Source organism: Colossoma macropomum, unplaced genomic scaffold (assembly GCF_904425465.1).
Source record: "Colossoma macropomum unplaced genomic scaffold, Colossoma_macropomum, whole genome shotgun sequence".
NCBI classification, from domain to species: domain Eukaryota; kingdom Metazoa; phylum Chordata; class Actinopteri; order Characiformes; family Serrasalmidae; genus Colossoma; species Colossoma macropomum.
Window position 1 is genome coordinate 8,921,387 of NW_023494784.1, and position 27,267 is coordinate 8,948,653.

At 38.5% G+C, this 27,267-nt stretch overlaps 1 protein-coding gene across 2 annotated transcripts in view; it reads right to left on the reverse strand.

Moving 5' to 3' along the window:
- ube2e3 (ubiquitin-conjugating enzyme E2E 3 (UBC4/5 homolog, yeast)) overlaps positions 1 to 27,267 on the reverse strand; it is a 64,622-nt gene that overhangs the window by 14,355 nt on the left and 23,000 nt on the right. For both annotated transcript variants that reach the window (XM_036577324.1, XM_036577315.1), the window contains exon 4: positions 248 to 380. In XM_036577324.1, coding sequence (XP_036433217.1) covers positions 248 to 380 — 133 coding nt within the window. The remainder of the gene's footprint in view (positions 1 to 247; positions 381 to 27,267) is intronic.

Sequence of the window (27,267 nt, forward strand, 5' to 3'; positions counted from 1 at the left end):
GGCTTCTATAGCTGAGCTAAAGCTTAAAGCAGAGCAAAGTGAGTTTGTGTTTTCGTTTATATTTTTAGCCTATACTAGTACATTATCACATACTGAGACATATTTACAGCCAAGATGGTAAAATAGACATAAAATATTGTGGCTCCCAAGGTGGTTTGATTTTCGTTGAAAGGACAAAATGGCTCTTCTTAACATTTGGGTTGCCATTCCCTGACCTAGACAGAGAGTAAAACTCCACTTCTCTTACCTTTGGCGGTTTGAAGGGGTAGTCCGAGGAGAAAGTGATGTCCAGGAAGAACACTCCTCCTTCGTAGACGGAGCCAGGAGGGCCCAGGATAGTGGATCTCCACTCGTAAATGTTATCTCCTTTAGGTCCAGCACTGCGAAAACAAACACACAGAAACAAGACTAAACACTGGAGTCAGGCTTTATGCTCCAACTACGAGCACGAGCAATAATAGAGGTGGGCATGGTTAATGGAATACATATATATATATATATATATATATATATATATATATATATAATAAAACATGGCTTAAAAATTCAATTTTTTCAAAGGCCAAAAATTGGCCTTTTCAGACCAATTTGAGAACCGTCTGTCAAGGTCTAATATTCTGATGATCACGTGACTGACAGCCCTCAGACCAACACTCTCAGCCTGCTTCGTCACTGAAGCAGAACAAAATACAACAACAGCCACGTTTACATGCAGCCTGATAATCTATTAATAATCTGACTAATAGTTCAATTGGAGTAGAATACGTCCATGTAAACACCTCAAACGAAATAGACTAGTCCGACTGAGGCCATTCGGAATACGATTTCTATCCGATTGAACGAGGTGGGTAATCTGATATGTCTTCTGTAAAATTTTAAGCTTTAAATGAGCTGTTTTTAACGGAAGCTTTTCATTTAAGATTCTGATCAGCTAAAATCAATTTTTTAACCCCACAGGAAAAACTACACATCCACTACTAACATGAGCCCGATCAGTGCCATCTATAATTTCCACACACTGTTTTGTTTCATTAAATAATTGATAGCGTTTTGAAATTTTTACACCCTTCATAATCACTGATATCAAGTGATTACAAAAAACAAATTATGATGACACCTTAGCCTTGTCACCCAGCCCTTATGATGCAGCTAAAATACAACATTTTTTAGACGACTGTAAAATACATGAAAGTGGTTTGTAAAGATCTTAATGATGTTAGTCTGAATCTGGACGTGGCCTGGTAACAGTGAAGGCCTCAGATATTCAGGCCAGAGGACAGCAGGGAGGAAAATGACCTCTGAGTTCAATTAGAGAGCTACTGCTGCTCTCACGGCCTTCATCTGCCTGGTTTGATTACACATACACACAGTGTCTGCTCAGGCGGTGGGCTCAGCAGACCCCTCCTTAAGCGATTTATGGAGGTGACTGTACGAACAAGGGACGACAAGAAAGAAAGGAGGGAGGCAAGTAGTGCGAAAAAAACAGTTCTCAGACGCAGCGTGAGTGTAGAATAATTCTGCAACAATTCACAAAATGCCTGATGAAACTAAGATGAAATTAATATCTAGTTTACATTGTGTTCTAGGTTGTATTTTAGTTTTTTCAGGTGAAGATTTAGGCCTACAGAATAGAACTGCCACAATGCGTCAACATTAATACATTGATTTGCTTATTCAGGGTTGATTCTGATTTATTTACCATCTGCATTTCCAGGGTGCACAGAAACACACACACACACACCATCTAAGCCGCTTATCCTCCTCGGTGGCGGGGGGGGGGTGCTAGAGCCTATCCCAGCGCTCATTGGGTGGAAGGCAGGAAACACCCTGGACACATACATTCACACACACATTCACACCTAGGGGCAATTCAGCATCTCCAGTTCAACCTAACTGCATGTCTTTGGACTGTGGAAGGAAACCTATGCAGACAAAACATCCAACCTCCACTTAGAAAGGACCCTGGTCGCACGGCCGGGGAATCGAACCCAGTGAGGCGACAGCACCCTGCACAGAAACAAGAAGATTGATTTCTGCCTCTCTGTTAATATTCACAGCACTTTTCTTCTATACCCTGATTCAGTACAGCAGGTAAAGCTGTAATAACACAGAGAAGCAGCTTAAACCCAAAACATGCCTGTATTCTGGTTAGAAAAGTGCAATCCCACTTATCTACTCATCCTTTTCAACTGCCCAATAAACCATCTTCTGTTTTAATTTCTTGTCCATTAATCTGGTCAAATCAGTGGTTTGTAAGTATGTCCTCGGGCTGATCACGTGATGTGATACTGGCGTTTTGATTGGCTTTGATTGGAGAAGTTGAGATACAAGCAACTGCTGCGGCTGAGTTTCATGTACGTTTCAAGCAACTGAAGTTGCATGAAAGTTTCACTGTGTAAAGCCACCCTTAGAACTGCAGTTAAACTCTTAATTGGGAAAATACATTTGAAGTGAGCTTTGAATTGTTCTACAGATTTCCTCCTTTGGAAATTCAGAATTTAGGAAAATCAATGCATTGATAAAATTATCTATAGCAGTGGTTCCCAACCTGGTCCTCAGGGCCCCCCCCAGATAATCCACATGCTTCAAACCAACTCGCAACACATAGACCCCATTTACACCTCGTCACTTCATGTGTCTAGTATCTGGATTGTATCCTAATGAGATTTTAGCCACACGCATTTACACTTGGTAGTCGAATGCGTCTCCAGTTAGTCGGACTGAAATCTGATTGCTTGTTTGGCCTCATCCAGATTTAATCCGGATACTCAAGATGCATGAAGTGACCAGGTGTAAACTGGGTCATAGAGATGAAGCGGGCCCTGAGGACCAGGCTGGGAACCACTGATCTACAGACAAATTGATCATTAAATGATCATTAACTGCAGCTCTACCAATAGCCCTACTAGCCCTACTCACTCTAACAAGTGTGCCATCTAAACACAAACAACCTGACAGGGAACAGCACTGAGAAAGAACAGTGCAGGAGCAAACAGTCTCAGGATAATTCACTCATTTTCCTAAAAAAATCATCCAGACTCGACTGTAACCATAAAACAAACTCCACAAAGGACAGACTTTTCAGAAACACCACCACAAACTTCAACACCATTCAACGTCAAACTGAAAATACACTTTGGAAACTCATCTAAACCACAGCCGCAATCAGATAAAACACTGAAGAAAACGCAGGCAATGTACAGACTCAGTGAGATCAGACTGACCACTGAAACTGACCGTTTACAGACAGACTGAGCTGCTCTGACTGTGACCTGTGGAGGAGACTGAACCTTCCAAACCAGAGCCCACCAGACAATACAGCACGTTTTGGTTTATATACAGTTTCTAAAGTGCACAAAAAATGATGATATTTTGAGGGATAAAAAAAAGTTTTCAGCTTTTTCCCCAGAGTTTTACATGTCCACAAATACACCACTTAAGGGGAAAAGTAAGAAATTGTGAAATAAATGTAACAAAATAAATAAAATTACAAAGAAAAATACAGAAAAAAACATTTTATTACCGATGAAGTTTTAGTCCTTTCAAAGGACCGAGTTAATCAAAACAGTTAACAGTTAACAAAGCTTTATAAAATTACTACAGCACGTACAGTGTGTGCCTATGAAACCCAATGTTTATTTGTTTATTTGTTTGTTTATTTTTTTATTCTTAGGATCCCCATTAGCTGCTATTGTGATAGCCGCTATTCTTCCTGGGGTCCAGTAGACACATCATACATAACAAAAATAGTGCAGTAACAATTAACAAAACAAGTCGTACAAAACACGAGTAAAAAATCAAGAAAAACAAAAAAAAAGACAGAAAACAAAAAAAAGGAAACTGAAAAATAAAAAGTAGACCCATGTCCCCAACAACAGAACACACTGGGTCATTCAAGGCGGAGAACTTCATTATTTTTAGTTATACTGTTATATAGTTTTGCTGTGTCGTTGGTGAATTTTTCCATAATCTCAAAAAAAAGGATACAGATGGCGTCAAACCTCACCCTAACGCCAAGCGACGTGAGAGAGAGACAGACAGAAACAAACAATTCAGAGAGAGGAGTGATGGAAGTCGGATATAAATGAATACTGCTTGTTTTGGGTCACTGATTATTAAGGATATTTAGCTGTTTAGCTAAGCAGACTTAGCAGAGAGAGTTTAGCAGCAAGGACGCTCACCATTTTATCTGACGTGTCGAGCTCCTGTCTGACAGGTCTGTTTGTTTATGTTTTGACTTGCCGTGCAAACTTGATGTTTCCACTGTAGACATCCTGAAGGCCTGCTAGACTTCTCTCTGCCTCTGCTGCTGCATATCGAGCAGGATGTCATGTTTTCAGGGAGTATCTGACCTGCAGTGGAGAAGTTCATTCTATCTCCTTAAGACGCTCAACATGAACACAGACTATAAATCTGTTGTCTAATGTTCCAAATGGTTCCATATGGCTGACATTTTCACTGCTGATCTCAAACTGTTCGAACCTTGTTTGCCCCGACCAACACAGGACAGCAAAGGAAACCAGAAAAAGTGGTTGTAAAAGAACTGCTAAGTGGTTGCTATGGTATCCTAGGGGGTTGCTAGATTATTACTAGGTGGTTGCTATGGTATTCCAGGTGGTTGCTAGTGTGTTGCTAAGTGGTTGCAAAAGTTGTTGCTAAGTGGCAGCTATCGTATCCCAGGTGGTTGCTAGGGTGTTGCTAGGTGGTTGCTATGGTATCCCAGGTAGTTGTAAAGGTGTTGCTAGGTGGTTGCTATGGTATCCCAGGTGGTTGTAAAAGTACTGCTAAGTGGTTGCTATGGTATCCCAGGTGGTTGCTAGATTGTTACTAGGTGGTTGCTATGGTGTGTTAGGTGGTTGTAAAGGTGTTGCTAGGTGGTTGCTATAGTATCCTAGGTGGTTGTAAAAGTTGTTGCTAAGTGGTTGCTATGGTATCCCAGGTGGTTGTAAAGGCGTTGCTCAATGGCTGCTATTGTATCCCAGGTGGCTGTAAAGGTGTTGCTAGGTGGTTGCTTTGGTATCCCAGGTGGCTGTAAAAGTGTTGCTAGGTGGTTGCTATGGTATCCCAGGTGGTTGTAAAGGTGTTGCTAAGTGGTTGCATGGTATCCCAGGTTTATGCTAGGATGTTTCAAAATGGTTGCTATGGTATCCCGGGTAGTTGTAAAGGCATTGCTCAGTGGTTGCTACGGTATCCCAGGCGGTTGCCAAGGTGTTGCTAATGGACTTGTATCAACATGACCTAAGTTGAGAGCACAAACATTTGCACCTCATTCATTCCTATGAAAAAGAATAGTATACCATCAGATAACAATAAGATTTTCACTAATAGTGTTTTAGCGTTTTAATAACAGTTTCTAATTTTTGTCACTATTAAAATAATCTGTAAAGTCCTTATTTTGACAGTTTTTCCTTTTGTCTCATGGTCAAAAACGGAAAGTGCCATCAGCATTTTCAGTGCACCCCTTTAAGTGCACATACACTACTTGAGAAAAAGCCCAGTCACTGGATTGTGGGTGTGTCCCTAGAATAAGCCCCACCCACTCTCTGCCCATCTCACTCTGATTGCGAGCACCTAGATGCCTAGTTCTGATCACCGACAGTATTTTCGATGAAAGGCAGTAAACGAGAGACGCACAGAAGAAAGCGAGGGGCGTAGCGGCGATAAGGTTATCTGATGTTTTACTGCCTTACCAGTTAGGTTTCCTAGAGCTGTATAGAACAGATGATGGTTAACCAATGAGAAACGCAATGAAGAAAGATTGGAGGGGAAAAAAAGCTGCTCATGATCCAAAACAAACCACTTCATCTGCAAAACAGGCATGTTCTGTCTGAAGAGCGGAGCTGAAAACTGAACAAGACGGTACAGTGAGTAATAAAAACATTAATTGTTCTGCAGCCAATATTAAAAATGACAGCAAATGCGATGTTAAATCACACTTTAGCACTTCAGCACAGGAGACAAAGGAAGGGAAGAAAGAGAAAAAAAAACAGTAGCATGAAAGTAATAAGCTTGGACAGCGTGAGGAGAAAAGCAGTGATTGATTAAAAGGATGTAGCCCTTCATCATATTTAATCCTCTGATCCAGAGAAATGATCTACAGGCTCTTTAGCTGGCAGTCTCTCCGAGCAGCGCGCAGAAACGTCTCTGAATGAGGAGTGTAACTGGAAATGATGGCAGGAAGCAGAACAGAACAGAACAGCCTGCAGCCTGCAGTAGAAAAATGAGGCACAACAATAGGGAAGCGTTCAGGTACCAAAGTACTCGGTTAACCAACTGAGATGAGAGTAATCAAATACTCAAATCACTATTTTTTACATTTTATTATGAGAAGAGAAAATATACAGACGGACAATTCGACAAAACAATGATTTTGGCTTTGACAAAACTGCAAAACATAGACTTTTGTCCAGATTTGCAGGTCGGTATACTTTAGTGCACATTGCTAGTATTAAATATGAGTGTCTTAAAGGGGAATTCCACCATTTTTCCAAAATTTCTGTGTAATTCAATCATTGCGCGTTTACATGCACTTAATAATCCGATAACTGCAGAAAATCAGATTTTATCAGTAATCCGAACAATGCGTTTACATGCACTTGAGTAATCAGATAATGGAAAACCTATGAGTCAGACAGTAATCAGATTTCTGCTTTGCAACCAGCCAATAAACTCACAGAAGAAGACGTGACGTAAACGTAGCGTAAAATAGTCTGTTTTCGCACATGCGCAGACTGAGAAATCCGAAAGAAATCAGAGTAAGAGTTTACATGCACTAAGAAATCTGATTACCGAGCTAAAATCCAGCCTCTCTATCAGATTTCTTAATCAGATTTATAGACCTTACTCTGATCTAAGAAATCAGAGTGAGATGTTTACATGACCATTTGAATGATAATAATGAGATAACTGCACAAATTCGATTGCGGTTTGGTGTGAAATGGTTGATTGTAGAGACTCAGATTTCTTTACAGTAGTGGTGATAGGAACCAGGGGTCTCCATGACTACAACACAAATATAGACATTTTATTTACTATCCAAAACCACCAGTGAACCTACACAAGTCTTCTGGGTGTTTATTAATATGGAATGCTGATGAGGATAAAATAGTGATAAACCTGGAACTATGTTGGCACTACTTTGCCTCACAACACCCTGCATGCACCCCTGTACTATAGACATGTTACAAAACTCACATTTTAGGTGAAAACCTTTGCAAAGTTAACGTAAAAGGAATCAGGCAAAATGTTCACAATTTCATATAATGACTTTGCTTACATCCTAATGATTTAATCATAGAAAAAATTTGAAAAATCAGTGGAATTGCCCTTTACATGGATCACACTGCCAAGGATGTGTTGTTAACGACACCATCCTCTCAGTCAAAAAAAAACAGACAAATCCCACCCTCTCTTGTAAAACAACCCCCTTTCCATTCCTTTTGGATTAATGTGATTACTATAAATTCACATCCTCACCTTCCATTCCTGTGACAAAGTGTTCACAACCCCCTCCGCCACCCCATCTCCTCCCGGTTCCTCAGTACTACATCAGTCCTACTACAGCTATGAGGGGGTCCGGCCTTCTAGCTACAGGCAGAAGCTGCCCAGAACTCCAGCCCAAGTTCTCAGAGTTCTCCCCCCTCCCTCAATCAGTCTTCCCTCATACTGCCCCCACATATAGAAGGCATGGTTACAGTGATGGGTGTTAACATCATGTCTGATACTGTACATGCTGGAAACTGCTGCAGACAGTTTTATTAGGAGGAATAAACCGCTGATTATCATGTTGAGAACAGGTCGAGAGGCACTGATAAATTCTCTAGACCTGCATATAGTAGGCAGTACTGAATAGATCATGTCTTACAGTTGGAGGCTGCAGGGGGTTAAGTGCCTTGTCCAAGGACACAAGCAGGTATACTGTAATTCCTGTATAATATTTATACACTGACCAGCCACTTCATCAAGTCCACCTGCTTGTTTCTACGCACTTTGTCCATTTTATCAGCTCCACTGACCAAATAGTTTCACTTTGTAGTTCTACAGTTACAGACTGTAGTCCATCTGTTTCTCTGCATACTTTGTTACCCTGTTCTTCAATGATCAGGACCCCCATAGGACCACCACAGAGCAGGTACTATTTGGGTACCACTGACGTGGTGGTGGTGTGTTAGTGTGAGTTGCACTGGTGTGACTGGATCAGACACAGCAGTGCTGCTGGAGCTTCTAAACACTGTGTCCACTCACTGTCCACTCTATTAGACACTCCTACCTTGTCAGTCCACCTTGTAGATGTAAAGTCAGAGACGATAGCTCATCTGCTGCTGCACAGTTTGTGCTGGTCATCCTCTAGTCCTTCATCAGTGGTCACAAGACGCTGCCCACAGGACGCTGTTGGCTGGATATTTTTGGTTGGTGGACTATTCTCAGTCCAGCAGTGACACTGAGGTGTTTAAAAACTCCAGCAGCACTGCTGTGTCTGATCCACTCAGACCAGCACAACACACACTAACACACCACCACCACGTCAGTGTTACTGCAGTGCTGAGAATGATCCACCACCCACATAGTACCTGCTCTGTGAGGGTCCATGGGGGTCCTGACCACTGAAGAACAGGGTAAAAGGGGGCTAACAAAGTATGCAGAGAAACAGATGGACTACAGTCTGTAACTGTAGAACTACAAAGTGCACCTATATAGTAAGTGGAGCTGATAAAATGGACAATGCGTGTAGAAACAAGGAGGTGGACTTGAAGTGGCCAGTCTATGTGCGTGCCAAATTTGTTAAAACACTGGACTCTGTGTACCTTTGATTTTCAATTCAGCACCTTCCGCCCAAATTACAATGCAAAGTTAGTATGAAACAGCAAATCAAGTAAATCATCACTGGGATAACGAGAGGCTGCTAGCATACATGCTACCAGTGAAACGGTATTTCACAGCCCATCAAGAAAAAAGGCAGATAAAAACATTTTCTGCAATATTTATTTCACCATCCATCTCATTTAAGTGAGGGTATAAATGATTTAGGTCTTATGAGCTAATAGAAATGTCAATTCATAAAAAGAGTTGGAAACAGCTGCTTTAGAACTCTTAACAACAAAACACGGGTTATCTTTGACCACATGATACTTGGCCGAGGCTGTAAAACTGGCAGTTTCAGAGTGAATCATGCTGTCATAACTGAACTACAGGTGTCCTTCAGTGAGAGAAAACAGAGAGAAAAGCGAAGAAATCCTTCCAGCAGGCTTTAGCACATCAATCCACTGAGCTGACAGGACTTCAATAGAGCGTCGTGAGGCTCCCAGAAAAGTGCTGCGATACCTGGAGCCTCTGACCCAGCCCTGTCACATACACTCAGCCTTAAACTACAACTCCGACTTCCACAACGATGACGGGCTGCAACCCTGCAAGTCCTAAAAACCACAAGTGTGGTCATTCTTTTCTTCTGTTTTACCAAAAATCCTCACCAGCTACCTGCTAGAAAAACCCCACCACTCTGGCAATCTTCTATGATGGTTACAGCGACAGTTCAGTCAAAGATTTAATTCTTACTTTGCTTCAAATAGAGTCAAACTGACCAGAGAGTGACCTGATAACAATGCTTCCTCAAAGGTGATAATTGCTGTATTGGAAAAGAGAAAGAACAGAAAACTAGAGAGGGATAAATACGCAGACTAAAGAGCTCTATCACAAAACATGTATAAGGTTGAGCGATACGGTCAAAATATAATACCACAATACCTGAAAATATTTTCACGATACATGATAGGCCTGTGCCGGTAACAGAGCCCTCTTATTCAGGTACTCTGATAGAAAACAACTGCAGTAAATGCTTAGACCAGATTTGGGGGTATTTTTCCTTTTGCTTTACCGTTTTGTGGTGTAATATTCCGGCACACTGAAGTGGTTGAGAGAGAAAACACAGTGATAGTGTCCAAATTGAGTCTTAATCTTTGTCAAATAAAAGAACATAGTAAGACGCAGTACAGTAAACCCTGTAGTTGTGATATACTGTCCTCTTTAATTCGGCCACAAAACTGTATTTAATCTAGCAAGAAATGTAGAAAATTGAGGACGTTAAGTAAACTTTACCATCTCAGTGTTTGTGGCCACTTAGCTTAGCCTGCTTTCTTCTCTGAAGCCATTTCGCATAAGGCCATTCGATATAACAGATTTCGGTTGATGATCATGCAAAATATTGAAAATATTGTCATGTTGCCCACCTTCACATGCACAAGTTATGTTTTATTCCCTTTTACAGGGCATTATTGATACAGTAGAGTAAAGGCTCATCTTCTGGGGGTTTTCCAGAGTGAGACACACCAAATTTTGCAGCATTTTCCATAAAGCTTAAGTGTCCCAAAGTTGTAAAATTACTAAAATATATACTTATATTTTATATACAACACCAATTTTTATACATTATAAACAACATTTTTTAAGATCTAAGCAACCAAGTCATTTGTGTGTGCATCATCTAAAGAAAATAAACATGAACCCACACCAGAAGGAGCTCACGAATACATTTGTTTGCAGTCACAACTTCCAAAATAAGAGGTGAAGCAGGTTTCAGAACGTGTTACTCTTTTGTTCTTTAATGTGATTTTCATTAAATCAGCTCTGCTCAATCTGTACAGTGGTTTATGTGTATATACAGCAAAAATCAGTATCAATCTTGGGACTTTTGATTTCTTTGGTGACATCATCAACCAGACAGATACATGGAGGACGGACGGACGGACGGACAGACAGATAGATAGATAGATAGATAGATAGATGGATAAACAAAATTGCAGTGTTACAGTAGCAAGACATAATTGCACATAAACTTAAATGTGTTAGGCAGAAATAAAAATAGGAATAAAAACAGGCATAAATAAGGCAGAAATAGACACAAGTTAGAGTAAAATATGAGAGAGTAGGAATAAAAGTTCACTATTTGCATATTTACATAATCATATAAGACAGATTTGTTGTATTTACTTGAGAGCAGGTATTACAGTAAGTGGTATGAAGTACTTTAAAACACAATGAGTATAAACATAACTAGAAGTAGAAGTATTTACAGTCTAATAGCAGTAGTATTTACAGTCTAATAGCAGTAATATTTGCAGTCTAATAGCAGTAGTATTTGCAGTCTAATAGCAGTAGTATTTGCAGTCTAGTAGCAGTAGTATTTGCAGTCTAGTAGCAGTAGTATTTACAGTCTAATAGCAGTAGTATTTGCAGTCTAATAGCAGTAGAATTTACAGTCTAGTAGCAGTAGAATTTACAGTCTAGTAGCAGTAGTATTTGCAGTCTAATAGCAGTAGTATTTGCAGTCTAATAGCAGTAGTATTTACAGTCTAGTAGCAGTAGTATTTGCAGTCTAATAGCAGTAGTATTTGCAGTCTAATAGCAGTAGTATTTACAGTCTAGTAGCAGTAGTATTTACAGTCTAATAGCAGTAGTATTTGCAGTCTAATAGCAGTAGTATTTGCAGTCTAATAGCAGTAGTATTTACAGTCTAGTAGCAGTAGTATTTACAGTCTAGTAGCAGTAGTATTTACAGTCTAGTAGCAGTAGTATTTGCAGTCTAATAGCAGTAGTATTTACAGTCTAATAGCAGTAGTATTTGCAGTCTAATAGCAGTAGTATTTACAGTCTAGTAGCAGTAGTATTTACAGTCTAATAGCAGTAGTATTTACAGTCTAGTAGCAGTAGTATTTACAGTCTAATAGCAGTAGTATTTACAGTCTAGTAGCAGTAGTATTTACAGTCTAATAGCAGTAGTATTTACAGTCTAGTAGCAGTAGTATTTGCAGTCTAGTAGCAGTAGTATTTACAGTCTAATAGCAGTAGTATTTACAGTCTAGTAGCAGTAGAATTTACAGTCTAATAGCAGTAGTATTTACAGTCTAGTAGCAGTAGAATTTACAGTCTAATAGCAGTAGTATTTACAGTCTAGTAGCAGTAGAATTTACAGTCTAATAGCAGTAGTATTTACAGTCTAGTAGCAGTAGTATTTGCAGTCTAGTAACAGTAGTATTTACAGTCTAATAGCAGTAGTATTTGCAGTCTAGTAGCAGTAGTATTTACAGTCTAGTAGCAGTAGTATTTACAGTCTAATAGCAGTAGTATTTGCAGTCTAGTAACAGTAGTATTTACAGTCTAATAGCAGTAGTATTTACAGTCTAGTAGCAGTAGTATTTACAGTCTAATAGCAGTAGTATTTGCAGTCTAGTAGCAGTAGTATTTACAGTCTAGTAGCAGTAGTATTTACAGTCTAGTAGCAGTAGTATTTACAGTCTAGTAGCAGTAGTATTTAGTCTAGTAGCAGTAGTATTTACAGTCTAATAGCAGTAGTATTTGCAGTCTAATAGCAGTAGTATTTACAGTCTAATAGCAGTAGTATTTACAGTCTAATAGCAGTAGTATTTGCAGTCTAATAGCAGTAGTATTTACAGTCTAGTAGCAGTAGTATTTACAGTCTAGTAGCAGTAGTATTCGCAGTCTAATAGCAGTAGTATTCGCAGTCTAATAGCAGTAGTATTTACAGTCTAGTAGCAGTAGTATTTACAGTCTAATAGCAGTAGTATTTACAGTCTAGTAGCAGTAGTATTTACAGTCTAGTAGCAGTAGTATTTACAGTCTAATAGCAGTAGTATTTGCAGTCTAATAGCAGTAGTATTTACAGTCTAGTAGCAGTAGTATTTACAGTCTAGTAGCAGTAGTATTCGCAGTCTAATAGCAGTAGTATTCACAGTCTAATAGCAGTAGTATTTACAGTCTAGTAGCAGTAGTATTTACAGTCTAATAGCAGTAGTATTTACAGTCTAGTAGCAGTAGTATTTACAGTCTAGTAGCAGTAGTATTTAGTCTAATAGCAGTAGTATTTACAGTCTAGTAGCAGTAGTATTTACAGTCTAGTAGCAGTAGTATTTACAGTCTAGTAGCAGTAGTATTTGCAGTCTAATAGCAGTAGTATTTGCAGTCTAGTAGCAGTAGTATTTGCAGTCTAGTAGCAGTAGTATTTACAGTCTAATAGCAGTAGTATTTGCAGTCTAATAGCAGTAGAATTTACAGTCTAGTAGCAGTAGAATTTACAGTCTAGTAGCAGTAGTATTTGCAGTCTAATAGCAGTAGTATTTGCAGTCTAATAGCAGTAGTATTTACAGTCTAGTAGCAGTAGTATTTGCAGTCTAATAGCAGTAGTATTTGCAGTCTAATAGCAGTAGTATTTACAGTCTAGTAGCAGTAGTATTTACAGTCTAATAGCAGTAGTATTTGCAGTCTAATAGCAGTAGTATTTGCAGTCTAATAGCAGTAGTATTTACAGTCTAGTAGCAGTAGTATTTACAGTCTAGTAGCAGTAGTATTTACAGTCTAGTAGCAGTAGTATTTGCAGTCTAATAGCAGTAGTATTTACAGTCTAATAGCAGTAGTATTTGCAGTCTAATAGCAGTAGTATTTACAGTCTAGTAGCAGTAGTATTTACAGTCTAATAGCAGTAGTATTTACAGTCTAGTAGCAGTAGTATTTACAGTCTAATAGCAGTAGTATTTACAGTCTAGTAGCAGTAGTATTTACAGTCTAATAGCAGTAGTATTTACAGTCTAGTAGCAGTAGTATTTGCAGTCTAGTAGCAGTAGTATTTACAGTCTAATAGCAGTAGTATTTACAGTCTAGTAGCAGTAGAATTTACAGTCTAATAGCAGTAGTATTTACAGTCTAGTAGCAGTAGAATTTACAGTCTAATAGCAGTAGTATTTACAGTCTAGTAGCAGTAGAATTTACAGTCTAATAGCAGTAGTATTTACAGTCTAGTAGCAGTAGTATTTGCAGTCTAGTAACAGTAGTATTTACAGTCTAATAGCAGTAGTATTTGCAGTCTAGTAGCAGTAGTATTTACAGTCTAGTAGCAGTAGTATTTACAGTCTAATAGCAGTAGTATTTGCAGTCTAGTAACAGTAGTATTTACAGTCTAATAGCAGTAGTATTTACAGTCTAGTAGCAGTAGTATTTACAGTCTAATAGCAGTAGTATTTGCAGTCTAGTAGCAGTAGTATTTACAGTCTAGTAGCAGTAGTATTTACAGTCTAGTAGCAGTAGTATTTAGTCTAGTAGCAGTAGTATTTACAGTCTAATAGCAGTAGTATTTGCAGTCTAATAGCAGTAGTATTTACAGTCTAATAGCAGTAGTATTTACAGTCTAATAGCAGTAGTATTTGCAGTCTAATAGCAGTAGTATTTACAGTCTAGTAGCAGTAGTATTTACAGTCTAGTAGCAGTAGTATTCGCAGTCTAATAGCAGTAGTATTCACAGTCTAATAGCAGTAGTATTTACAGTCTAGTAGCAGTAGTATTTACAGTCTAATAGCAGTAGTATTTACAGTCTAGTAGCAGTAGTATTTACAGTCTAGTAGCAGTAGTATTTACAGTCTAATAGCAGTAGTATTTGCAGTCTAATAGCAGTAGTATTTACAGTCTAGTAGCAGTAGTATTTACAGTCTAGTAGCAGTAGTATTCGCAGTCTAATAGCAGTAGTATTCACAGTCTAATAGCAGTAGTATTTACAGTCTAGTAGCAGTAGTATTTACAGTCTAATAGCAGTAGTATTTACAGTCTAGTAGCAGTAGTATTTACAGTCTAGTAGCAGTAGTATTTAGTCTAATAGCAGTAGTATTTACAGTCTAGTAGCAGTAGTATTTACAGTCTAGTAGCAGTAGTATTTACAGTCTAGTAGCAGTAGTATTTACAGTCTAATAGCAGTAGTATTTACAGTCTAGTAGCAGTAGTATTTACAGTCTAACAGCAGTAGTATTTACAGTCTAATAGCAGTAGTATTTGCAGTCTAGTAGCAGTAGTATTTGCAGTCTAGTAGCAGTAGTATTTACAGTCTAATAGCAGTAGTATTTACAGTCTAGTAGCAGTAGTATTTGCAGTCTAGTAGCAGTAGTATTTACAGTCTAGTAGCAGGTTATGATATATCGCACTATATATATCCACAGCCATGGCTATATGATGTGCAGCCTAAGTCATGGCTGTGGAATCAGCCTTTGGGAAAGTCTTCAAATAAAACCAATTGTTTTTTTTTTCTAAGGACTCAAACAACCACAGAATCACAATGATGCGGATTTACTGCTTTTTTCCTCTGAACATTCTGCTTGGAGCAAGAAACCAAGCAGCGCTGACGAAACCGTATTAAATCCAGACTATGGTGCATAAACTCATGACGGCAAGGGCTTGTTGAGACAATTTCACCCTGAGGACGGTGCGTAACTGCAGGAGAGGTGTGGCGCAGTGCTTTAGGAAAGGTTGGCAAGGACGTGTGGGTCATTATCTTAATGACTGACACCTGTTCCCCATTTAGTCTGAACCTTTATACTCTCAGACTCTCCTACAGAAGCTGCTCGAGGCTTTGAGTCCAGAATCACACAGGCACCAGAGAATTCCTCAACGGAATGAGGATAACAACTATTCAATTATTTATCCATTTGCTTCCTGGCAGCAGCCTTCAAAATACACAATTTTGAGGTTAGTCAGGCAGCGTCATTTAAAAATTCAACACTGGCTGTGTTTACATGCAAAGATATTTGCCAATCTGATTGAATACATTCCGATTATAGATGAAGACTGAGGTGTTTATGCTCTCTCTACTCCACAATCTGATAGAAATCTCTGTTTACATGCTCACTACAAGTAATCAGATCCACCATTGTGTGCATGCGTAGAGAACCACTTAGTGTAAACGTTACCATGACAACGAGCATCACGTGAGCAGCGCTTGTGTTTTTATTTACTTTAAAATGATGTCAGACTCAGGAAAACGTCCTTCACGTGTCCTTATTAAAGAAGGCCGAGAGGAAGACGTCGTGTTCTGAGACACGTAAGCTGGACGTCCGTCCCACCGCCGTCTTTTAAAGACCAGAGCATAAACTTCGTCTCCTCTGCAGACCAGTTTCTGCTCCGCCATGTTGAACGGTATAAACTCTCACTATGACGAGACGAACATGATCAGAATAGACTTAAACTTTCCGATAGGGAATGTAATCAGATACAGGCGTTTACAGGGATATTATTCTTCTATTTAACAGATTATTTACAGGATTACCCACCTCGTTGAATCAGATAGAAGCTGTATTCTGAATGGCCTCAATCAGACTAGTCTATTCAGACTGAGGTGTTTACATGGACGTATTCTATTCTGATTGAGCTATTAATCAGATCATTAACGGATTATTAGGCTGCATGTAAACATGGCTACTGTCCAATAGTAGAACAGTTAACAAACATTTCCACTGGAACGAAACATATTTTCATTGCAAAGCATTAAATGATTTTATAAAATGTTTTAATGCAAATCAAAATACTGAGTAATTCAATATCATTTGATTCCTTCTGATTTTGTCGTTTTGAACACTGTCACTGCAAAAAGAGGCATTTGTTAGAACCTGTTGGTGTGGGTTCATGGCTGTTTCTTCTCTAGATGACAAACACTAAAGCAATGTGTGTCCTAATAGCGCCCGCTGCTGGAGAAACTTTAACCGGCTAGGTGGGAGTTCCACATCCACAAGCTTTGCATTTGAACAAACAAGGTGTTTTCCATCGTTATAAAGCAGGCGCTCTGGAATTCAGCGTTAGATGCCTTCGGGAAACCTCCTATTACATTTTCATAATTTTGCAACTGTTAATATTTAGTATCATTTAGCAACCTGTTCAAAATAAACTTAGTCCTCTAATTCTCTCACATAATGCCAAACAGAAAAAAGTAGAAAGAAAATGTAGTCTTAGCTAATGGCTGCTACAACTACAACATGCTGGTATTTATAATACAGTATGTTTTATGGTGTCAGAAACTACATAAGCAAGTCTTTGGACACCAAACATGTCCTTTGGGAAAAATTAAATCTGAATTTTTGCCCAAATATCGCTTTAAGGTGACCACATTCCATAATGTTGTTACTATTGTAAAGCATGTTGGGCTTCAAAAAGGGGCCATACAAATTCAACTATTATTATTAGTAGTAGTACTATCTATACCAGTGCCACCATCCATGACTGTGGAGCTCCAGTCTCTGCCTAGTTTTTAACCAAGCTTAATCACACAGATTCACAAGCACCTGAACATTAAAGCCAGATGTGTTCAACAGGAGTGGAAAGCAGTACAGAGAACTTAGACTGTGTCAATTAAGAGTGGAATGTATGAAACCAATATTTTTTTTTTTTTCTTTGTTGTAAAGGAAATTGGAAAGAGAAAATAACAAAAAATATCTTGGCTTTTGAGTTTTTTGGTGGTGTAAATGTAATTTATTTCATTTTTTTTCATTTTTTCTCTTTAAAAGCACAAGTATTCGATTTCAAAAATACTCAAGTACACATTTTACTGGTATTAAGTACAATTACTGCTGTTTGATTACTGCTAGAACTAAATGCAGACCACCAAGTGCAGCTCTGGAGACCCCGAAAACTGCTGCACTACATACACAACAACCTAACTGTTGAATGTTTCTGTGTTTTTGACGTTCAGCTCACAACCCAAGACAAATTTCTCCAACTGGCAATATAATAACTGCACGACAAATTAGAAGCCCTTCATAATAAAAACGTCATTATCTATTTTCTCTGACAGTGTTTGTGCCTGTTGCGCGGTGTTCAGGTGATTCGTTTAGGATTTCACCCCTCAGGTGTTCGAGTCCCAGCTGGGAAGCTGAGATCCAAACATGTATGATGCAATTAAGCCAGATGCCCCACCAGGGTTATATAACTGAATGGGTGCAGGGAGTGTTAGTGGCAAATTTTTTGGCAAAAGTCCCAGCTGCAAAACTGGTCTGACCCCTCAAAGCCAGAAAGCCTGCAGTCTGCGGCCCAGGCAGCGAGTATGTGATATTGTGTAATCCAGAGTTTCCCCTCAGGCTATGAACCATAACTCAACTGTGTTTGTAGCACAGCCACTTACTGCCTCTCACCGTCTCCCACACACACACCTCTCTGAAGCAGAGAGCACTTAAAAGACAACATTTATTACCTGGATCGTTCATGTTTCTGGTCATATTAAGCTTGATTCATATATCATATCATTCTTGTTTTCCCATAATCTGCCATCAAAGTGTAATGACTGTTTCTCGCCTCTAAAGCGTCTTCTGATATTTGATTATGTCATTATTTACCAATAATATCATGTTTCACCTCCGCCTCCAAACACCCCCGCCTACCATCAAGAGCTCAGAGCCCCTTCCTGATACCGTGTGTCACTCACAATTACATCATGGTTTAAAAGGAAACATGTTATGATTTCCGATTCACATTGACTTTAATGACTATGCTAAGACTTTTTATTCTTTAGTGCTTCACAATAAAACCTGTAACACTTTTTACATTATTTATACATGTATGTATTTTATATATACACAAAAAAGCACTATTTTCTGTTCTCTCTGGCAGATATACAAAGTTGACTGAGTTCTCAGGCTAGCTGGGTAACTCTGCTTGACGTAGCTGGTTGACTGAGTTAGCTTTAGCTGGCAAACCAGTAACACTGGTTGACTGAGTTCCCAGGCTAACTGGGTAACTCTGCTTGACTTAGCTGGTTGGCTAAGTTCCCAGGCTAACTGGGTAACTCTGCTTGACTTAGCTGGTTGACTGAGTTAGCTAACCGCTAATGCTGGTTGTCTAAGTTCTCAGGCTAATTGAGTAACTTTCATTGACTTAACTGAATGACTGAGTTAGCTTTTGCTTGCAAACTGGTAACACTGGTTGACTGAGTTCCCAGGCTAACTGCGTAACTCTGCTTGACTTAGCTGGTTGACCGAGTTAGCTGGCTAACTGGGTAACTCTGGTAGACCTAGCTGGCTGACTAATTTAGCTGGGTCATTCTGGTAGTCACAGCTGGTGGTCTGGGTTAGCTAGCGAGTTGGGTAACTCTGCCAAACGTAGATGGTTAAGACAGCTCAAATAAACACCATTTTAGGAAAATGTTTGGGGGTAAAGTAGCCATGTAACGTAAGAGCACGGTATTCCGTACACTTCAGTATTCCATACACTTGCAAATATTTCTGTCTGTGTAATAAAAACCACTTTCTTGACATTTGTCAAAGATACATCTGAGACATTATCATATATCACTTTTTCCATCAAATCGGTTGGAAAGACCATCTAACCTGGGTTTGGACATTAAATCTATGCAAATAGTGACCAACCCCTGGCGCGACCCAAACATGGCGGGTGAGGAAACCCAGGGATGCGAATGTTAATGGTGTGGGGAAACTTTCACCGCCAGTTAAAATGCATTTTAGCACGTTTAATCATCACATTTAACACTAAAACGAATATTAAACAATGGATCATCATCATGAAACACAGTATGTTTAGTACTGAGCTGTTAATCTAAATTTACACCGTCAGCTAAGTGACCTTAGCAGACTCCTTTCAGCTGTGCAGCTTCACAGCACTGACTCACTTTACTGGGCTTTTTTTTCATGGTAGCATCATTCATTGCACATAGTGTTTATAATAATTCAATTTTATAATCAGTATAATCAGTTAATGTCTATTTTTATGCAATTAGATTTTATAAAACTTCTAATAAAATGCAGGGAAAACACTGTAGGGAAGGCTGCTCCTTCTGTAATGTATCTGGCTTCAAGAATTTGACTGTTTATTTAATTATTTTTATTTAAAAGAGAAATAAAGGCCTCATTTTCCAGAACAATCCAGTTACAATGCACTTAGACTTACAAATCAAACTGCTGAATAGTTGTATATATAATCAATGAAATTAAGTGTTGTTCAGTCTGCCTGGTGCACTGCTCACTGATGGTCACCTATGCTTTCAGACAGCGAATTCAAAGCTGTTTAGTTTTATATCCAGTAGCTCCTGGCTGAGTTTACGTTACAACTCACAGAGCCAAAACAAACACGCACACTTTAACCATAATCCCCACTGTCTGGTTTAAAGAGCTGTAAGAGGGCTATGGAGAGATGCTGGAGTGGCTCCAGATAGACGCTGGCCTTTAATCACAAGCAAAGTCCAATTAGAGCCAGTCCCCCAGGGCCAGAGGGGCCCCAACACACAGGAGTTTTTCCCTGAGGTCACCTTGCTGGAGAGTGAATGGCGTCACGGTTACTGAATCCTAAATGTTACACACAAATGATTCAGGAGAATCCCTCTGAACAGACAGTTAATACTGCATTCTCTCTCTCCCTCTCTCTCTCTCTCCTGATTCTCATTTTCCCTCTCTTTCTGTCAGTCTACATCTCTCTTTCTGTCTGTCTATCCAGCTCTCTTTCTTTCTGTCAGTGTTCCCTTTGCTCTTCTATCCCTTTCTATTGGTATGTCTCCTTCCTTGTCTTTCCTACAGTTGTCCTATCTTTATCTCTCCCTCTCCTGGTCCTGCCACTGAAACAGCACCACACACAGCATCAAAAACATTTCCATCCTCAGTGAATAAATCAAAGTCATGCAGTTATACAGCTACAAGCCCCATCATTCAATTCTATTCAATTCACTTTAATAACTAACAACTTTCTTTAAAGCTACACAATGTAAGTTTTGGGGATTTGGAGACCTCTCTGGTGGAAATGTGTAACTGCATGCAACTTAAGCAGAGCTACCCAGTCAGCCTGAGTCAGCCGTACAGAAGAACATTTTGTAACGTGGGTTGTGCTTCGGTCCCCTTCCCCGAGTGGATGAATCTAATGACCGTGAGTATGATGGTGATTTGGCAGCATTTGAGACCTGAACATCGAGCCGGACCTTCTTTTTGAGGTTGTGCGTGTGACGTTAATATGTATAACGTGATCCGAAAAACTCCCGATTCATCGTTTCTGATAGTAAATAATTATTTCAGGCTTTTTAAGGCAACTCGCAGCAGCGCACGCTCACCATATTTTGGCATGTTTCTATGCACTTCACTTAGTAATGATACGTCTTTCAATTTTAACAAAAAATCTTACATAGCACAGCCTTAATGTTAAAAAACGTTGCCAATGTAAAATTTAACTCAGTAGAAGAAAAAAGTCACAATAACAACAACAACAATACAACCAATACTCCTCCTCCTCCTCCTACTACTACTACTAATAATAATAATAACAATAATAATAATAACAACCATAACAACAATAATAATAATGACAGTGTTTCTGAGTTTTGGGTCCTTGTCCCAACAATCTGTAAAATACTTATTAAAGTAAAAGAATTACAGCTGCTTTTACAACAGGTGCTATATAAATTGGCAATCATTGGGGTCCAAGCACTTTTGCAAGTAGGGATAATTTTTCCAACTACTGTTATCCAAATGCAATAGAGTTCCAGTATTGTGCGGTCCATACCAAAAACGGTCAAATTAAAGCTTTGGTTAAGCTTTGATAAATCAATTCTATAATATAATAATAACAATTATATATGCAGCCACAACTGGCAATCATTGGGGCCCAAGCACTTTTGCACTTACTGTCATAAGCACCACTCAAAAAGACTTGCCAATCGTCAATAATAAAACAAAAACATGTTTAACTGTTTATAGCTGAACAAAATGAGTAGCAATAATGTCAGGGATGTAATAATAAAATCTAAATAACAAATAAACATATATTTAACTTCTTACATGTGTGGAGCCAACAAGGAGCAGTGTAGTAGTCTGTCTGTCTGTCTCTCTGTCTCTCTCTCTCTCTCTCTCATGTTCAGAGCAGTCAGTGACCTGCTACAGATTCTAAAATTGGCCACAATTAATGCAATAACCTCCGCGGTTTGGTTTAGTCTCTGAGTCTCTCTCTCTGTCTCTCTCCTCTGCTGGCACACACACAGCTATAATCAGCCGCCCGCCTCTGACCTGCACTGTTATTTATCTGACAATTGGAATAAAGTCCTGGTCAGCACTGTAATTATGATGACATTATATGAATAACTATAATCTCCACGTTTAAAATGTCAAATTCAGGACCAGTTTTATTACCATACAGAAGTGGGAGGGGAGAAGAGGGGTGAGCATCTGTACAAAGAAAGAGAGAGAGAGAGAGACAGAGAGACAGATACTAGAGAAAAAGGAGAGCAGTAAAAAAGGAGAGAAAGACAAATGAGCAAAAAAGCATCAAGAAAAAAGATAGGTAGAGAGATGGGAAGGAGAAAAAGAATGAAAAGAGCCAGAGAGAGAGAAAAGGAAGGAAGAGAGAGAAAGAAGAAGGAGACTAACAAAGAGAAAGAGAGAAAATAGAGAGAATGACAAAAAGAAAAAAGTACAAGAGATAAATAAAGAGAAAATGTACAGAATGACTAAGCAAGAGACAGGGAAGTAGAAACAAATGAAGAGAAGAAAGAAGAGAATGACAGAAAGGAGGAAAGAGGAAAGAGAAAGAGATAATGAGAGAGAAAGGGAGAAAGAGAAATCAGAGAGGGAGAAAGAAAGAGAATAGAATGAAAAAAGAGAAAAAGAACGGAACAACAGAGAAGTGGAACGAGAAGATGAGTATGAAATATAGCAGGAAAGAGAGAAAAAGAAACAAAAGTAAAAAGAGACTGACAAAAGCAGAAAGCAAGACAGAAAGAGGAAGAGAAAATGAAGAATGACCAAGAGAAAGGTGGAGAGAGAGATAAAGGGAGAGAGATTTTCCTCATAATCTACAGAAGAGAGATTAAGCACAAATATTCAATTACTCTCCACAGTGATAAGAGAGAGATAACATGTGTGGAATATCTAATGATCTGACATTCACACCTCTTTAACCGCAGCCTCTTAAAACACAGCACACTAAAGAGCAGCAGCGTCTTTATCAGATACAGCACAGCTCACACACGGCCAACACACTAACACCACTGAGACCCACAGTCTTCAGTTCTCACACCAAACACTGTCTTTATACTGAAGTGCTGCATATTTATTCAGAAATAAGTGATATAATTAGGGATCCATGATCAGAATCAAACTAGATTGGAATCAGTGGATTTCTTTGCTCCAAACACACGATCAGTTTATTGATTAGATTTTGGTTTATCTGTGTTAACAACAACAACAACAACAATATGACTACTACTCCTACTAATAATAATAATAATAATAATAATAACAACAACAATATGACTTCTACTACTACTACTAATAATAATAATAACAACAACAATATGACTACTACTACTACGACTACTACTACTACTACTAATAATAATAATAATATTACTACTACTACTAGTACTACTACTACTACTACTAATAATAATAATAATAATAATAATAACAATAATAATAATATTAATACTTGTCCTAACAGTCTGTAAACCTGCTTTGAAAGGTGCTATATAAGTGGGCAATCATTGGGGTCCAAGCACTTTTGCAAGTAGGGCTCATTTTTCCTATTTCTGTTGTCCAAAAGCAACAGGGTTCCGGTACTGTGTCGTCCGTAATAATGTGTAAATGAATGCTTTGATTGATTATTATTATTATTATGAATAATAATAATAATAATAATATATGCAGCCACAAGTGGCAATCCTTGGGGTCCAAGCACTTTGGCAGTTACTGTCATAAGCACCACGCAAAAACACCTGTCAATCCCCAACGATAAAAAACAAGCTTTACTGTTTGTAGCTGAACATGCTGACTAGAAATAGTAAGAGTATTTGAGCCACCTGTAACAATATGTAGGAGCATAATTTCGCATGCCATTGAATTTAAATGTCAGTTGGCCCAACAAAGAGAAAACGTTATTTATGTGGGCTTACAGAAAGTACTGGACATGTGCTAGTGTATTTCATGTGTTTATTCAGTCTAGACAGTGTTGGCTAAAAATGCCAATTTGGCAGTAAAGAAATTGGAACTGAAATCAACCATAAAAAACATGGTTGTTATAATGTTATAATGTAAATATAGTGTTGGATGATACATCACATATACCAGTTAACTGCCATACTGTCACATCATTATACTGATTTGCATTGATAAAGTTATTGATTATCAGCAATATATAGTATTATATTCCATAAAATAGCAGTGTTCCTGATGCAAAGCACTTTGATTTTAGTAGAGTTGGGAAAATGCTGTACAACACAGTCTTATTCCAGGACTGGTAAACACTGCTTTACGTGTCAATTGCAGATTTGACAAATTATTCGATGCTCTGCACTTTCATCCAGCCATCAAAATTTATTTCAACATGCAACTGAAGCAAAGAAAACTAAAAAGGAAACATAACTTCAGGGAGGCCCAAGGCCCAAAATAACAAACAAAAGATCCTAATTACTTTAAATCACAATCAAAACTGGTCTGTCGACTGGCAGGCAGCCACAGGAGCAGAATCGTGCAAGGCAGAATTCAAAAAACGCTCCATTTTGACTAACACTTAAGGCCTTTTATAGTCGGCACCAACCGCAACAGCCAATCACAGGCTGGGACGTCAGTCATGCAACAACGCCAACCTGAAAACACTCAGATACAGAGAGAGAGAGAAAAAGAGACAACCAAACACAGACATAACAGATGGGGACAGTTTTGGTGTCTACCAGGTCTTCCAGGTGGTTGTTAGGAGCCCCATTTTTTCTGTAGCATTCAATCATTTTTGCCTTGAGAACTCCTGTTTTTCAACTTATTATCCTTTTTCTTTCTTTAGATTATCTTATATCTTATCTCTTCAGAAATATTTTCAAGCAACTAACAGAGGCTTTTTCTTTCTGATGTCAGCTGATGTATTCTGCAGTAGTGTGTGCTGGTTCTGCTGCAGAACGTGAAGTTTTTGGTGTGGAGGGGTGAGCACAGTGAGATGCGTACCCACTGTTATTGCTCACAACAGGAAGTGTGTGCATGTGTGTTTTTCTCATGCACCTGCCACATGTACACACTGCACTGGTCTACAACACTAACCACACAGCCAGTGTTACAGTGAAGGCCTGCCTGCACCAACACTGTATATGAACTGTGGCTGTAAATGAGATGTACTCGAGTACTGGGTTAACTATTTGTGCAAGCACTCAAACACAGAGATCCCTATTTGGTCATTTGTTATGCAGGGAGACAGAGAAATTTACAGGTCAGCAATTCATTAAAACGTCACTGTTTTGCTCATGTTTGTAAGTTTGTTACATTATAATTTACTACTCCAAAACAAAAGTGCCTGAACGTGAGCATGATGCCAAGGATGCACTGATAAGGACGTGACTAAGAAGGCAGGGATAGGTCAGCTTTGTCGCTAATCAGGCTAACTACATTTGTTGATGTTAGCTAGGTCCAGAAGGAGTGAAAAATATTTCTCAAACACGTAACATGTTGGCACATCGTCCACTGAGGAGAAAATACCTTGTGTAGAAGCCAAGTCCTCATCAGTGTCCAATGTGACACTGGTTAGCTGTGTTAGCTCATCTGAAGGAGCAGCCACTGTTACCTACTAACCTACTCATTTCACTCAGCTGTTTTTAAATTATTAAAACACACTCATCTGCATGCTACTATTATTTTGTGTAACACCAGTGCTGTCACCTAAAAAGGTAAGTCTACAGCCCTACTTTATTTTCGGCCAATGTTTTTATTTGCTTTTTGGATTGTTTTTCTTCCCTGCTGTTAACTGGATATCTGTTCACAAACTCTCAAATTTCAAATCTGTCCATTGCACAGATACTCAAGTTTCAAAATTAGAATGCACATCCCCACTGCAAATAACTGCACCGTTTGAAAACACCAGCTGCCCTTTATATAGTGTGGACATGATATGATATTGAATAAAATCTCACTACATTAACATACATTGTCTTTTTCCTTCTCCTGAAAAGTTATGGTTCAAAGAGATACGTGGTTTTGTTACAAAGGAGACGATGTACTATTTGCTTCAAATGTTTTCAAAGAACAGTTAAAAAAAAAAAAGTTTGGTAGCTACAGAAAAGGCTGGAAATTAAGAAAAAAAAAAGATAAAACTCTAACAAAATGTCAAAATAAAACACTTTACATTTATTAGTAGCAATAACATTTTAATGGCAATGAACATGTTGGCAGTGTTTCAGCACAGACATGTCCAATCAGTCTGAGCAGTAGTAGATTAACAGTGAAATTTAGGGATGCATCAATAATATTTTTTTCAGACTGAGTACTAGTATGGGCTTTCTGGTACTTTCCAATACTGATACCATTATGAGTAACCTGCTTAGAATTAAGCTGTTAGTGTAGCTGTTACAGTAAATGTGTGCAGTGCATTCTAAGAGCTAAATCATTAAACTCTAGCTGATTTTAATTGAAGTGCATTAGCTAGCAATATGGCTATATTAAACAATACACTTTTCTGGGCATATTGTGGAAATCATCAGTACCTGGAAAATACTAACCAATGTAAATTCCATAAAAACGGGAGTATAATTAGGGCTGTTTAACTGAAATTAGAGTTTTTAATTGCTGTTTTTTCACCATATCGCCCACCCCTAGTCTTTTACAATAGTCAGCAGTCCGGTGTGCGCAGCGACCCAACAGTAGGTCACAGTGTCGGCTATTAGCATCTTAAACATTGAGAGGCTAATACTCAGAACAGCAGTGTGACCAAAAGGCCTACAGCAAATATTACTAATAAAAGAGTTTAACGAGTCCGAACTGAGAGCCAACATGTTTTACGAGCCTCATATTCATCTCCAACACACACACACACACACACACACACACACACACACACACACACACCAACCTGCTGCACACTGCATTCACACACTCAGACAAAAACTAAATGACTCTCTTTTTAGCCACAGGATCACTCTGCCTGATTCTGAAACACACACACTAGAGCTGACAATAATTAAGATGAAAAAGAAACACCAATAATTACTCAACTTACTGATTAGAATTAATTAAAGATAACTGATAACCTGATGACTAATGTCATAGTAAATCTGTCTGCAATGCCTGTACATTTAGGTTTCTGTCATTTTTGGCATCTAAACAAACAGAAAAAAGTCAGAAATTTAGACTATAATCTGTCCATACAAAATGTACAATATGTAACTAATTAATTGATATTGATTAATCATGTAATTACTTTTAAATAATAACGTAATGGAAAGAAAATCTGGATTTGGCTACTGAAAATTTCCAGCACAAAATGGCTGAAAATGAGAAAAGAGAAAAAATGCTGCAAAGTTTTACCGAAATAATTAATTAGGCCGACATCAAAGTGTCAGAATATAACCACGATCTAACACTCTACAAATAAATTTACAAATTGAATTTACTCAATTGAATTAATTTAATTCAATAAAATAAATCAACTAAATTTGTTTAAACATTTTTAATTCAATTAAAAATTAGTAGATTTAATTTGAATTAAATT